The 14,602-nt window shown below is 42.3% G+C and overlaps 2 protein-coding genes across 11 annotated transcripts in view; both read left to right on the top strand.

Annotated features, from left to right (window-relative positions):
* TDRD1 (tudor domain containing 1) overlaps window positions 1-4,155 on the top strand; it is a 31,118-nt gene extending 26,963 nt beyond the window's left edge. For all 4 annotated transcript variants that reach the window (XM_053389137.1, XM_053389136.1, XM_053389138.1 and 1 more), the window contains 4 exons: window positions 457-624; window positions 1,331-1,540; window positions 1,741-1,787; window positions 2,996-4,155. In XM_053389137.1, coding sequence (XP_053245112.1) covers window positions 457-624; window positions 1,331-1,540; window positions 1,741-1,787; window positions 2,996-3,100 — 530 coding nt within the window. In that variant the 3' untranslated portion in view covers window positions 3,101-4,155. The remainder of the gene's footprint in view (window positions 1-456; window positions 625-1,330; window positions 1,541-1,740; window positions 1,788-2,995) is intronic.
* A 1,154-nt stretch (window positions 4,156-5,309) lies between these two features.
* VWA2 (von Willebrand factor A domain containing 2) overlaps window positions 5,310-14,602 on the top strand; it is a 36,234-nt gene continuing 26,941 nt past the window's right edge. For 2 of the 7 annotated variants that reach the window (XR_008330614.1, XM_053389144.1), the window contains exons 1-2: window positions 5,328-5,881; window positions 6,845-6,975. The gene's annotated coding sequence lies outside the window, so the exon portion shown is untranslated. Of the gene's footprint in view, window positions 5,882-6,844; window positions 6,976-14,602 lie in introns of all 7 variants that reach the window. The other 5 variants (XM_053389149.1, XM_053389150.1, XM_053389148.1 and 2 more) reach the window with 5 other exon arrangements.

Here is a 14,602-nt window from a genome sequence, read left to right as displayed (position 1 = left end):
TAGCAGCCATACAACCAAGGCTTGAAAATCCCTACTGCTGTTTTCATCTATGTACTGATAGAGCAATAGAAACATATCCAGAACTACAGTGATAGTATTTCAGCATTTAGGGGCACTTTGTCTAGGTTCAAACTAGGGAGGCATGCTATTCACTCTGCAGTCTTTTTTAATCTTTTCTGGCCAAGTGGTGTGAACTTGTAATGTAAATTCCTCACAAGTAAGTTGACTTTTCTGGTTGCCAAATAATGTGAATCAAGTGGCATCACATCATCTAAAGGCAGTCCAGTGAATCATAATTTCTAAATCTCTTAAGTTGTGAAAATCTAGCTTTTAGGGAAATGCTTACTGGTTTCAGGTTTAAGAGAAATCTCTTTTAAGCAGGATATACAGTTTCACATAATGGTAAGCCTCTTAAAACATAAAATGGTAAGTCTTAAATTTTGTTCACTTTTTTAGGTGATGACACTTGGTACCGTGCTGTCGTTCTGGAAGTTTGTGTATCAGAAGTCAAAGTGGCATATGCAGACTATGGAAATGTGGAAATATTGCCATTATCTAGGCTTCTACCTATAACTGCCCCCTACTTGGAACTACCTTTTCAGATACTCAAGTGCTCCATTGCAGGTAGCAAACCAGCTAGAGCAATTTGTCAAAAAACCAAATGCCTTAATAGAATATATATTCACATGTATACAGAGCCTTGAATTTTAATGTGTTAATAAGCAGTGCTAATGTTATCTTGTAATTTTCTTGTGGAAATCCCTTAGAGAATAAAAGTGGAATGTAAATATGAAATTAAAATTGTCAAATGTTCCATAGGGCACATGCCAGAGGTAAAAGCAGGTGCAAACATAAATGTTTTCTTTGTACTGTAGGGTAGTTTTGCACACATTCATACACCCCTCTGTCCTCCAACCAGGCAAGCAGGAGGCATCAAAGTTTCAAGGGCACATTCCAGCTAGGCAGAAACGCTCAAGGAGAGTACAGGACAGGTTAGGGTATAGCCTGGGAAGAGGGTGTGTAGCTGAGGAAGAGGTGGAGCCTGGATAGATCCTAAGCGCCAGACAGAGAGGACTAGAAGGGCCACAGTTGGCCTTGAGGTCTGAGGTTCCCCACCCCTCTCTTTAAAAAATTGCAAAAACTATTCTTGTGGTGGCAGAGTTCATGTGCAAGAAGGATTGCAAATGTATTCAAATATGGACAGAGTAGTTTTCATTATTTTAATGGCACTGATTTTAAGAAAAGCAATGTAAACTGTCAGATTTGTAAGCACTAGCATTGTAAAATGTCAGTAGCATAGATTTGAATTTAAGGTTTATTTGTATTCTAGGAATTATGGAACTGGATGGAAAGTGCTCCATCTTAGCAGCAGAGAAGCTGAAAAGTTTTTTACTGAATGAGTGTGTGACAATTACAGTGAAAGGAGTTAATAAGAATATTCATATAGTAACTGTCAAAAAAAAATCTGGAACTCATACTATGAATGTAGCTGATGAACTAGTAATCGAAAACTCGGCAAAAGATAGCAAGATTGAGAATCGTAAGTAATTTACCCTGAGGTAATTTCTTGCTAAAATGTAATCCACATACTTACTATAAAGATTTGAAAAGTTTGTTACCACATAACACAAATTTTTAGTCAGTGCTTTATCTTACAACATTGGAAATGCCTTGCTATGGGCAGCCTTATTGCTGTTCAGTGGTGTAACAAGAAGCTATATATATTTGTTTTTCTTTCAGGATGTGTAAAGAACACTAAGTGTTGTTGTATGGAGCTGAGAAAGCAAGTAAGTTTCAATTTGGAGTTGAAGTTCTGTTTCTTTCCAAATCCTGATTGCTTGCAGAGCCAATGCAAGTTTGTTTTGGTTTGGTTTTTTGTATCCACGTTCAGACCAGAGCTGGTCCGCCCATGATGCGGGGTGAAGCGCTTGCCTCAGGCAGCAGAAGTGCCAGAGGCGGCGCTCCACCCACCTCACTACTTCTGCCACTGAGAGGGAGGTGTTCTGGCTCACAGCGTTGCTGCTGTCAGCCAGAGAAGTCAAGTGAGCAGCACCATAGATTCTGCTGAGTTTGGCAAGAGCCAAGGAATTCCTGCATGCCATTTGTGGCTTGGCAACACTTAGAGGAGCGCCTTGGATCCTGCCAAGTTCAGCAAGAGCCTGGGCACGGCAGTGGCAGAAGTGGAGTGCCATGGGCAGGGGCAGGAGGCAGCAATTCCCATTTTGCCTCAGGTGGTGAAACAAGACAGGCTGCCCCTGTTCAGACTGCATCATGGATGTTGAAAAGGTAGCAAGACTGTCAGTTATGGAAACATCAGACACTGGTATAAAACATGTTTTTTAAGAGGTTGCTGCCCAGTTCACTTTATTCTCCTAAATAAAACTTAAGCATTTGTTTTCTAGCTGAAATTTGGATGGCAAACAATATTGACTTCAAAATGTTACTGTATTTCATCAGCTTTCCAACTGATTTTCAGTATATTTCAGTTGATTTTGAGAGATGAGTTTGGATCCAAAAGCTCCCTTCTGACAGAAGGTGCATTTGCATTCAACCTGAGATCATGATGTAGACAGGTGTGAGTATTACAAACTAGTTAGCTTAGGTTTTGCTAAGTGTGCTTTTTCTTGCTTTTTAGTATGTGTGTTGTGTGCTTGCTTATTTTTCCCGTTTTTTGTTAGGAGTGTTTTATAATAATAATAATAATTTATTATTTATAACCGGCCCATCTTGCTGGGTTTCCCCAGCCACTCTGGGAAGCTGCCCATGTTTGGTTTTGTTGATGTGTGCATTTTGCTGGCCTTGCCTGTTTGTGGGGAGGGTTCTAATTGTTCTAATTTATTTTTTTGACTTTGTGTGTAGCAGGAATACCTCTTTTTTGTTTTTGGTTGGGTCCTTTCACTGAGTATTACCAGTTTTACCTGATGTGAAATGCACCCCCCCAGGCCTAAGACAAAATTGTTCCATTATAATGGCTGTTTTTTCTACCCTTTCATAGGTCACAAAGCTTGAACAGATTATTTATTTTCTCCTAAAAGATCGCTTTGGTGAAGAAAAAGTTCCTGAGATGATAAAGCTCTTTGAAGAAGCTGTGCTGGAATGAACAGCATAGTATAGTTGTTGAGTACTGTTGAAATCCATACTGTTCACTCTAACCTAAGCCTGTAATCTTAAACTATTTAGTTGAAAATACATTCTGTTGACATGTCAGAATGTAACTACTTAAGTACATAAATCAAGGTTTATTTCCTGTCTTGCATTTTGGATCGCATGCTTGCCTTCAGAAGATGGTCTGGGCAGTGTTTGTTTTCTCTCTCTCATCCCTTATCAGTGTAACCAATTGCATCTTTATCATTACTCAAGTTGCAAAGATCAGCTTCCTCTGTGTTGATCTGATCAGAAGTTTAAAGGCATGATGCCTTCTGGATAGAAGGATTTTTACTTCAATCTCTTAAGAAATTATTCAGTCCAGACACGACAATTTATTTAAATCTTTGTCCCCATTAAGTAGCCCATAAAGGCCTCAATTATTTGGCTTAAAAATCTGTATTTAAGTTTCTTATGTGTCTAATTTTAAAATGGCTTTTCAGAGGTATTTAGGACTTCACATAAAGAAATAGATTTGTTTAGTTATTGTAGCTAGTAGAATTGTGGGTTTGTTTGTTCTTTTCATTTTTTGAACCCTTTTTCCTTTTTGGGGGAAATGTAAGTTGATTCTCTTTGTTTTTATTATTTAAAAACTACTCCTAAACTCACCCAGACTGCAATCCTCACCCCTCTCCTGATGATGATGTGCTGGGAAGGATTAGGATGGTGTGTGTTTAGGTGCAGAGACTGCTGCTGAATCTGGGCAGGTGTCAGCTTCCTGCCTCTGGTTCTCCCACTGTTGATAGTTAGCACAAAACCCTGTTTCAGGTTGGAGGTAGGTGATGGAGGCTTTGGATATGGGCTACAAAGCAGGAGTGGTCCCCTAAAGGACCCAGTTCCCAGGCACGTCTGTTGAGTCAACTCAGTGGATGCAGCAAAAAGCAGGAGAAACTCTGCTCTTCCCCCGCCCCCTGGCTGTAAGGTCTTCATATGCAGCTGCAGGTTAGAATTGCTCAGTTAGTCCTATTGGTTACAGTGAGGTTTACTTCTGAATAAACATCCGTAAGCTTGTGCTGTGAATCCTCTTTACATCGAAACATTTTACTCTTGAGCCTGTTCGTGCATGGCCTTCAGTCACAGAGAAGTGCAACTCCGAATTGATCATACACTTCACGTTGTGACTAGGTTACTAGCAAAGGCTAGAATTTAAATGTAACTACACAACTTCTGCAGATGAACAAGGTCCATGATCACTTAATTTAGTTAGTCCTCAGGATAAGATTACACTGAAGCCTGCTACAATGGAATCTGCCTGCAGGTGGTAATAGCCCACTCTTATAGTTACAGAGTGTTACCTGTTCTCTGGTCTCTCAGCTGGTGGGCCCCTGTCATAAGGCAGAGAGCTGTGCTACATCTAGGTCAGTGGTTCCAAATGTTGCTACATACACCTGAGTCTTTGTGCACCAATTAATAGTTTTTCTGCCTGTTGTAGCAGTTGTAATGTGCTGTACTAGATGCAGTCAAATCTTTAATTGTAGTTTATTTGCTGCAGCTGTTACTGTACTGCAATCCGAATTCCATAGAATTCAAACTATAATAGCATATAAGAAAGAAAAGCAATTGAAATACAATTAAGAAGCAGTGTGAATACTTAATTTGATTATGCCCTATCTCCTGTCTTCAACCACCCCATCCACCGCAGACCACGATTGTGAATCCCTGATCAAAATGGATGCAAGCCTAACAGTTTGAGAAGCCCTTTGGTATATTCTTTCCACAGCAATGAAGGCGCTTTCTAGGAGTAAATGTGTAAAGGTTCAATAAGCATCTTGGGAGACTATGCATGCATTTATGTATGAGCCATGGGGTGATTGGGGATTTGAGAATTGTGGCTGTAGTTCATGATAACATACTTGCGGGGACCCATGAGACTGGAATAGCTCCATCAAACGTTAGCCAGTGGTTGGTGAATGGAAAACAAGTCAATTTCCTTCAAATCAACTCCAACATTAGTCGAGATAGAGCCCTCACCACAGGCAATGAATGAGGGAAGCACTTTAAATCCACGTTGTCTATGAGGAAGAAAGGGCTACTCCTGCTTTGCCCCAGCAGCCTGAAAGGGAAGCAAAGCAGGGTGGGTCTGTGCCCCCAGTCTCCTCTGGCTTTAGCTCTGACCCCAGTGTGTAATTGCTTGTTGACATTCCTGGCCGGCATTCCTCACCTTAAAGGTACATTCCTCTGGGTCAGGAAGCTACCCGCCCCGCCGCTCCTTTGGGAAGCGCCTCCCTCCCACTCTCGTTCAAATGGGCAGCAGCTGGAGTTCCGCCCGAAGCCTCGAGGTTGGCTTGGTTTGGGGGGGGGGAGCGTCGATCAGCGCGTCATTCGCACCTCCTTCCGCGGGCACCCGGTCAAAAGTGTGCACGGGGCGGGAAGCGGAGGTTAGGAGGGGAAGAAGGGGCTTTCCTGGAATCGCCAGGCTGTCCGCTCGTAGTCCAGGATCGGTGCAAGCGCAACAGCCGTCGGAAGGCGTTAAGGCGCTTCGGCTATCGCAACAGCTGTCTCTGCGCCTCGCCGGAGGAGGAGAGAATCTGCCCCACGGCCACTATTTGGGGTGAGCGGCCGATGCAAGATCTGCCTGTGCTGCAGCGCAGTCCGTGACATAGAAAGGGGAGAGAAAAGGACGGCTAGGTGTAGAGAGCACCTGGGGGTGGAGGGATAAAACTTGACCTCGCCTTCCGTCTTGCAAAGATTGCTCTGCACTTCCATTGCTTCCGTCTGGGGATCCGCAAGGGAAGCGGTAAGTTCCACGAGCGCCTTGTTCGCGATTTGCAAAGGGAGCCGCGAGTTTATAGTAGGGAGGCTGCAAACCTTAAGCAAAAGTAAAATAAAAGCTTCGTGCAGGGTCAGAGCAAGGGGAACACCGCGCATGGTTCGGCCCTGCGCTCAGCAGCTTGGAGATTTGTGGCGCAGAGCAAGCGGCGCTCCGGGGACAGAAATCCGGCAGACCCATCCGATGAAGAGGGGAGGAGAGAAGTGAATGCCCCGGACGGTCCTGGCATTGGGAAAGCAAGCGCAGAAGTAGCAGAGGGCGAGCCTGCCGGCGGGGCTTGAATTTCAGCATCCTTTCCCTTTCGATCCGCAGCAATGCATTTGGGCGCTGGGACTCCAGGAATTGCTCTTTGAAATGAGGGCGCCTCCCGCACCAGCGCCTGAAGACGCACAACGGTCCGGGTGCAGCCGGTGGCACGTTTTGCAACTTTCAGAAATAAACTGCACAACGTAGGGCGGGGTGGGGGCTTCGGGAGTCTTGCACCATCCCTCCGCCCCCTCAGTGTTTATTACAGTTGTAGATTTTCACGGAACTAAAATATCATGAAACAGTTCTCAAACTTTCAGGTTCTCCAGAACTCTTCTGCAAGACTTGGGTATGAAGCATAGGCGTAGCCAGGATTTATGTTGAAGTGGTGGGGGCACGACACTCGCCTGCCATCTTCCTCTCTCTTAGTTAAGTATTTTTATTTACTTATTTGAATGGGGGGGGGCAGCTGGCCTGCCTTCTCCCATGGTATGAAGCAAAATGGGCAAAACCCCACGAGTTTGCAGTCCCATCTTCATTAACATGCAGCCTTAAAAAGAGTTCTGGAGAACTTGAAAGCTTGATCACTATTACATTGTATTTGCCCCCAGAAAGATATTACTCTGTTGTGACTTTTAGATACTCTCAAATGAGCTGACAAGGCTTTCTCCATTTTTTCCACAGAACCTTGTGCGCAGTTCCTCCCAGTCCTGGACTAGCTGCCCGTGATGGTATGTTAATAGCCACAAGCAGTTTCCTAGTTTTGCAGTTACCAAAAGGGGGCAGCTGTTGCCTGCAGTGCAAAAAATCAAAAGGTGATTTATTTCTACATTCTTTTTTCTTTTTTTGGGTTGAGAGCAGTGTCTTGTTTCTACTCCGTGCAGTTAGATGGGGAGATAGGTATCTCCTTTGTCTATCTGTGTGCCTCAGGAACCGTGCCAGCTTCCTGGAAGCATACCTGTAAATAAAATGGATCCCTTTCTGCAAATGCAGCCACGACATGATCTTATCAGTGACATGTGCTCATCTGCTTTGCTGAGGGCATCTCAGGGGCAGGTTTCTGGGAGCAGCTGCAAAAAATGTAGTTGCTGGTCTAACTGAATCAGAACAATGAGTCGATATGTTGACGTAAGGCAGAAATGTGGCCCCCAGAACAAGGAAAGGGATGTAGTGGTAGGCATTGTCAGCCCAAGTTCCCAGATTCAACCATGGCACTGCCAATTAAAAGTCTGGAACAGGTAACGTGCCTGGAACAGACATGAAGCCTGCGGCATTGGAGACTTTAGGAAGAACAACCTATTTGCCAGTCCCACCAAATGGTCCTATGTAAGATGTGCAAAGGGAAAACAAAATTTATTTATTTCCCTTTAATGTAAGCCTAGCCTATTTTTTATATTCCCTACCAGTTCATCACTTTCTCTTTTCTCTTGGCCTAATCAATCAAAAATTGCATTGATGCCTCAAGGATATTTATATATTTTTCATAGATCTTGGTAGGGTGATTCTGTGATTCTATGGCAGAATGCATTGGGGGAGTGAGTAGCCCAGTGTAAGATTTTTAGTTGGACCAATGCCAACAAACTTACTATCCACAAATAATTGACCATCTTGTATGCACAGTAAAACAAGGGCCATGTCTTGACTACTATGGGTTGGATGGTTTAGTGGGGATGTGCATGACACTAGTCCACTGGGGTAGGATCTCATTTATTTTTCCTGAAGGGCTTTTAAGGCCTTGTTATGATCAAAAGGTAGCAAATATAGGCCAGATCACTATCAGCTGATCAATGATTATTTGACTCACCAAACAAGATGTGCACCTGCTCACCATTTTGCTCTTAGATTGCTCTTCTGTTAGCCCTAGATGATTCCAATTTCATTAAGTGTGTAAGTATCTGTAGCCATGAATTCTGCATCTTTTGTCTCAATAGGCATTTTAAATGTGATGTATGTGAGTTGTTGTTAGGCTAATTCTTGTGTAGCGCTGTGCTCTTTCTTTCTTAAACACATTCAGAAGTAAACCCAACATGGGAGTGCATAAGACTCCAACATAAGTCTCCAGCATAAGTATCAATAAGCTTCTTTCCTCATTTTGCTTGCCTGTTTGGCGGCTTCATTTTGAAGATGATGAATCTTTGGACTACTCCACCCATTTTACAGCCGCAAACATGAACTTATCAGTACTTCTACATGCAGTAGGAAGTTGCATCAATCCTTGTGTGATATACACAGTATAATATTTGTGCACATGCGCATAAAACACCATGTGAAGCTGCCATACAATAGCAGATTATTATTGGAACAAGCAGCACATGCTCACAGTTTGGATACCTCGTGATGTTGAATGTGTTTACCTCAACACAAAAAGTGAACAAAAAATACATTTCAACATCCCACCAAGACCACAAGTTTGGCTTCATTCAAAGTTTGATTAATGGGGAAAGCAATAATAAGATCCAAGCTGAGGTGTGATTAAATAGCAGTGGAATATCATATATACATGTGTAAAACTAGACCTTCCAAGGATGATATGGGGATTCCAAATTGTTTATGCATATTTCAGTTGTGACAGGAGCTTGCAATAAAGGGTTGTTTCTTGAGTGGTTCTTTCTATCTGAACCAAATGAACTCTTTGCTCAAGAGTTTTAGAACTTGTCAACCAAAGCAAATGTAAGCCTCCCTGACTCACCTGTTCCACCTCAGCTTTCATGATTTGTAATAGCAGGTGTATCTAATTCAATTAGAAGGCTTAAAATAAGTTGAAGTAGGTCTTGCTTCAGCTAAAATGGTACTAAATAGGAATCGGCATTTGGCTTGTCTGTCTAAAATTAAGACTAACCAATTTGCATTACAAAAATGTAGCTTTTCTCAGTTCAGAATTGTTCATGCTCATCCTCAGCATGCTGTTTTCAGTCTATATTGACTCTCGATCCTGCCGCCTACCAAGTTTGTTGTTGTTACTTGATACATGTTTGAAACCTGTCCCCTTGACTAGGCTGTGCCTTTTCCTACTTGCATGTGTCCAAAGTGAACGTAGAAGGCAGTGGTGATTGCAGTCTTGGCATACGCCCACCCACAATGTCACTGGGCGGGTCTGGATACATCCTTCCCCATTGTATGGACAACCTACTTCTGTTTTCAATTGGATACGCTGTGGGGTAATCAAACTCTGCAGAATCAGTCTGCAGTGAACTTTGACTTTCAGAATGTCTTAAGAAGCACTTTTCACGAGGCAAATAAATATGTGGTACATCTAGATAGTGTGTAGACTCCTTTAGAAAAAAACAAACTCAATCTCCGCTGATTCTAGAATAAATGCAGCCATAAGCTGCATCTGCAAAAAGAGCACAAAAGCTTGTATTACTTGTTGCACTGGCTCTTTTTAACAGCTGACCTTTAAAACAACCAGATTCTTTTTCAAAGTCTGTTTTATTTCTAAGATTCCATTATTATATGAGTGTTCTTTCAGTCTCTTGCTGCAAGGAAAGGAGGAGGGCTTGAAGTCCCCAGCCTAATGAGCCAGCTTGTTGTATGTTGGATCCATATCAAAAGGGAGGCAGTAATTAATTAAAGTTGTACCTACTGCTTGACACTTTCTAATGATTTATTCCCACCCCATTTTTTGGCAACACTTGTTGAAGGGCCTGTTGTTCTAGGCAAGTACACACTTCAACTATTTTGATGATTATGTCTGCTGGGGAGAAGAGTTAAGCAAAATTGCTATGAACTGTGCTCTTTAAAATTATATGTAGTCACCTACATGCCTGCCATCTTGGCAAATGTAGGATCAATTCACCCAGCTAAGAATGTGAGTTGAATTTAGGCATATGATGCTCAGATTTTTAGGTGCTTTGGGTTGCGTTTTAGTGTGTATAACTGCCTGCCTATCTTTCTTAGGTGATAATAAGCATACACAGAAACTACGAAAAGCAGAAAGGAGTTGTTTTATTTGACATTAGTTTTTTCCTACAAAATAGTCTTTAAGTGACATACAAAAAGGTTGAATATCAACTTAAGGAGCCATTTCTAGATGGTAAATATCCAGTTTGCACGACTTTTTGATATCTGGTTGCATGGGCTGAGTTTGGGCATGGAGTGAAGCAGATCTATGGTTATATAGTTGATTGCCTCATCATTTTTGGAAACATTTGTGTTAGAAAAGTATAGTGTGTGTTCTAAACAGCAGGAACTTTTGACGTGGTGAAACATTTGCATGGGTACTTTGTCTGCTCCTACTTGATTCCTCATCATCACTTAGGGTTGTGTGAGCTGGCTTGAAACTCCCTATCCTTCACACACTTCGATAATTGTCCTAATCCTTCTCAGTGCTCTTGTTTTTTTAAAAAAGAACAAAAAATCTATACCAAAGTTGCAGCTCTTAAACACTAAACTACCGACAGACATTAATGTCCAACCTTCTGTGTCAACATATGAAGAAGGTAGAATCAAACAAAAAGTGTACAATGATGCTTTTGGTTTTACATCTCAGAGGCTACATTTTCAAACTCCACTTACCAGAAACTGATCAACCTTCTTGTAAGGTAAAGATAAAGGGACCCCTGACCATTAGGTCCAGTCATGGCCGACTCTGGGGTTGTGGCGCTCAGCTCGCTTCATTAGCCAAGGGAGCCGGCGTACAGCTTCTGGGTCATGTGGCCAGCATGACTAAGCCGCTTTTGGCGAAGCAGAGCAGTGCACGGAAACGCCGTTTACTTTCCTGCTGGAGCGGTACCTATTTATCTACTTGCACTTTGCTGTGTTTAGAACTGCTAGGTTGGCAGGAGCAGGGACAGAGCAACGGGAGCACACCCCATCGCGGGGATTCGAACCGCCGACCTTATGATCGGCAAGTCCTAGGCTCTGTGGTTTAACCCACAGCGCCACCCGTGTCCCGCAACCTTTGTACAGTGATGCATATTTTTCCCAGTTGACTTGCAGCACATTTTTCCATCAGTGTTATGTTTTGGAAGCCACAAGTTTTAGTAAAATATCAGAGCTCCATTTTTTCCTGTTTCTTTGGATGGGTCTTATTCCAGGTTCTCTGCGGAAAGGGGAAGAAGGACCATAGCTCAGAGCATCTGTGGTCTTGGTTGTTTTTTTTTTTTTATAATATTTTTATTAAGCAATTTTTATATTAATACAAACAAAACATACATAAACAGACAACAAACAATAACAGAACAAAAAACAGGTACCATTTCATATCCTAATTTCTTAAACCTTTCTTCCTCGACTTCCTCTTGCCTCCCGTTTCTGTATTCCAAATTCTTATAATTATTCAGCGAATCTTCCCTTATTTTACTATAAATTTATGCTAATCATCCTTATTCTCTTTGTCTTAACCATTACTAATAGTAACCATTTATTTTAATCCAACATCATTCTAACTGTCATTAATTTTATAGTATTTCTTTAAATAGTCCTTGAACTTTTTCCATTCTTCTTCCGCCGCTTCTCTTCCCTGGTTTCGGATTCTGCTCGTCATTTCTGCCAAGCTCATATAGTCCATCACCTTCATCTGCCATTCTTCCAGTGTGGGTAGATCCTGTGTCTTCCAGTACTTTGCAATGAGTATTCTAGCTGCTGTTGTAGCATACATAAAAAAAGTTGTATCTGTCTTTAGCACCCCCTGGCCGACAATACCCAAGAGAAAGGCCTCTGGTTTCTTGGGGAAAGTATATTTAAATACCTTTTTCAGTTCATTATAAATCATTTCCCAGAATGCCTTAATCTTCGGGCACGTCCACCAGAGGTGAAAGAATGTACCTTCCTTTTCTTTACATTTCCAACATTTATTGTCAGGCAAATGGTAGATCTTTGCAAGCTTGACTGGGGTTATGTACCACCTATAAATCATTTTCATTATATTTTCTCTTAAGGCGTTACACGCCGTAAACTTCAACCCGGTGGTCCACAACTTTTCCCAATCAACAAACATGATGTTATGACCAATGTCCTGAGCCCATTTAATCATACTTGATTTTACCATTTCATCTTGTGTATTCCATTTCAGCAGCAGATCATACATTTTTGACAAATTCTTAGTACTGGATTCTAACAGTTCAGTCTCTAATTTTGATTTTTCCACCTGGAAGCCTATTTTACTGTCCAATTTAAACACTTCATTTATTTGATGATAATGTAACCAATCTCTCACCTTCCCTTTTAATTTATCAAAACTCTGCAATCTCAATTTGTCCCCTTCCTTTTCCAAAATTTCCCAATATCTTGGCCATTTCGACTCCATATTTAGCTTTTTAACTGCCTTAGCTTCCATTGGTGATAGCCACCTAGGAGTCTTATTTTCCAGCAAGTCCTTATATCTAACCCAGACATTTAATAGTGCTTTCCTGACAATATGATTTTTGAAACTTTTATGCGCTTTAACCTTGTCGTACCACAAATATGCATGCCACCCAAAAATATTGTTAAATCCTTCCAAATCCAAAATGTCTGTGTTTTCAAGAAGCAGCCATTCTTTTAGCCAGCAGAAAGCTGCCGCTTCATAGTACAGTTTAAAGTCTGGCAGGGCAAACCCCCCTCTTTCCTTTGAATCCGTTAATATCTTAAATTTTATTCTGGGCTTCTTGCCCTGCCAGACAAATTTAGATATATCTTTCTGCCATGTGGTCTTGGTTGTTCCCCTTCAGCTGCATTCTTGGTGACTGTCCCTCAAATACAAGTTATGGATAAGGCCAGACTAGACACATGAGGCAATTATGTCTCGGAGAGATGTGGTGCCCTATTTACATATAACTCAGAGGTGGAATCTACATTTTGCACAAAAATAGAGTGCATTGAGGAGGGGAGCAAAACCTGCTCTTCTCTTGCCTTGTTTTGCTGCTGTCTGTAGGTTTAAGCCAAGGGGGCGGGTGAGGGAGGCATCTTTTCCAGCCCAGGGGCCATGTTTCCTTCTGGGCAACCTTCCAGGGAGCCACATGTCAGGAGTGGGCAAGGCCAGAGACAAAAGTGTGTGGAGAAATGAATACAAATGTTACATTTGTATGTAGTTTCCACACATGCTCATTTACACCCCTCTAACCATCATCTCCTGGCAAATAGAAGGGGAAGAAATGGAGGCAGTGAGAGATTTTACTTTCTTCGGCTCCATGATCACCGCAGATGGTGACAGCAGTCACGAAATTAAAAGACGTCTGCTTCTTGGGAGAAAAGCAATGACAAACCTAGACAGCATCTTAAAAAGCAGAGACATCACCTTGCCAACAAAGGTCCGTATAGTTAAAGCTATGGTTTTCCCAGTAGTGATGTATGGAAGTGAGAGCTGGACCATAAAGAAGGCTGATCACCGAAGAATGCTTTTGAATTATGGTGCTGGAGGACACTCTTGAGAGTCCCATGGACTGCAAGAAGATCAAACCTATCCATTCTGAAGGAAATCAGCCTTGAGTGCTCACTGGAAGGACAGATCCTGAAGCTGAGGCTCCAATACTTTGGCCACCTCATGAGAAGACTCCCTGGAAAAGACCCTGATGTTGGGAAAGATTGAGGGCACATGGAGAAGGGGACGACAGAGGACGAGATGGTTGGACAGTGTTCTCGAAGCTACCAGCATGAGTTTGACCAAACTGCGGGAGGCAGTGGAAGAGAGGAGTGCCTGCCGTGCTCTGGTCCATGGGATCACGAAGAGTCGGACATGACTAAACGACTAAACAACAACAACAACAACAACAACAAACCATCATCCAAACAAGTAGAAGTTTGAGGCCACATTTCAGCCGGGAAAATGTACTAGGGAGTGCAAAGTAGGACAAGTAAGAGGTGTGGCCTGGGGAGAGTTCTGAAGGCCAGAAAGAGGCTCAGAGGGCCACAATTGGGCCACAAAGTTAAGAGCCCCTTTCTGGCTTAAGCGTTTATTTTTCTGCCCACATCAGAGCTGGGCTTGGGGGCAGAGTGCTTAAAAGAAATGGAGCACAGCTTTAGCAGTGTTAGGCATTCTTCTTACCTGCCTGCTATTTGGTGGTGGTTTTGGTTAGATGCAGACACTTCCATCCCTGATTTATATAGGAATAGGGAAAACACACACTTAAGGTATCATATCTAGTTTGGTCATGTGTGTTTATAATAATATAATATATATACACAGTATTAATATGTAATATAAATGCAGCTCAGGCTCCTTTAAAACTTTTGCACAGCTGTTGTTCCATTCACAGCTATGAACATTCAGACTCTTTTAGTGATACAGATGTTTGTAAGTACTGCCTAATAAATTTATTCATAAGTGCATGCTATGGTTGCTGCTTTCAGTTTTTCCTTTAAAAGAGTAGAGCGGGGCAGCTGGGTGAAATAATTTCCCTTGAGAAATCTGAGATCTAAAGTTGAGATAGGAGTGTCATGAAAACACCCTTATCTCCCCAAACTTTGTGCTATAGCGTCCCGGTTGACTCACCTGCCAGGGCAAGTGGGGACTTGTTCATGTGT

Source organism: Podarcis raffonei, chromosome 5 (genome assembly GCF_027172205.1).
Source record: "Podarcis raffonei isolate rPodRaf1 chromosome 5, rPodRaf1.pri, whole genome shotgun sequence".
In the NCBI taxonomy this organism is placed as follows: domain Eukaryota; kingdom Metazoa; phylum Chordata; class Lepidosauria; order Squamata; family Lacertidae; genus Podarcis; species Podarcis raffonei.
Note: the sequence above shows the minus strand (reverse complement) of the source record. Positions and strands in the feature narration are given on the sequence as shown.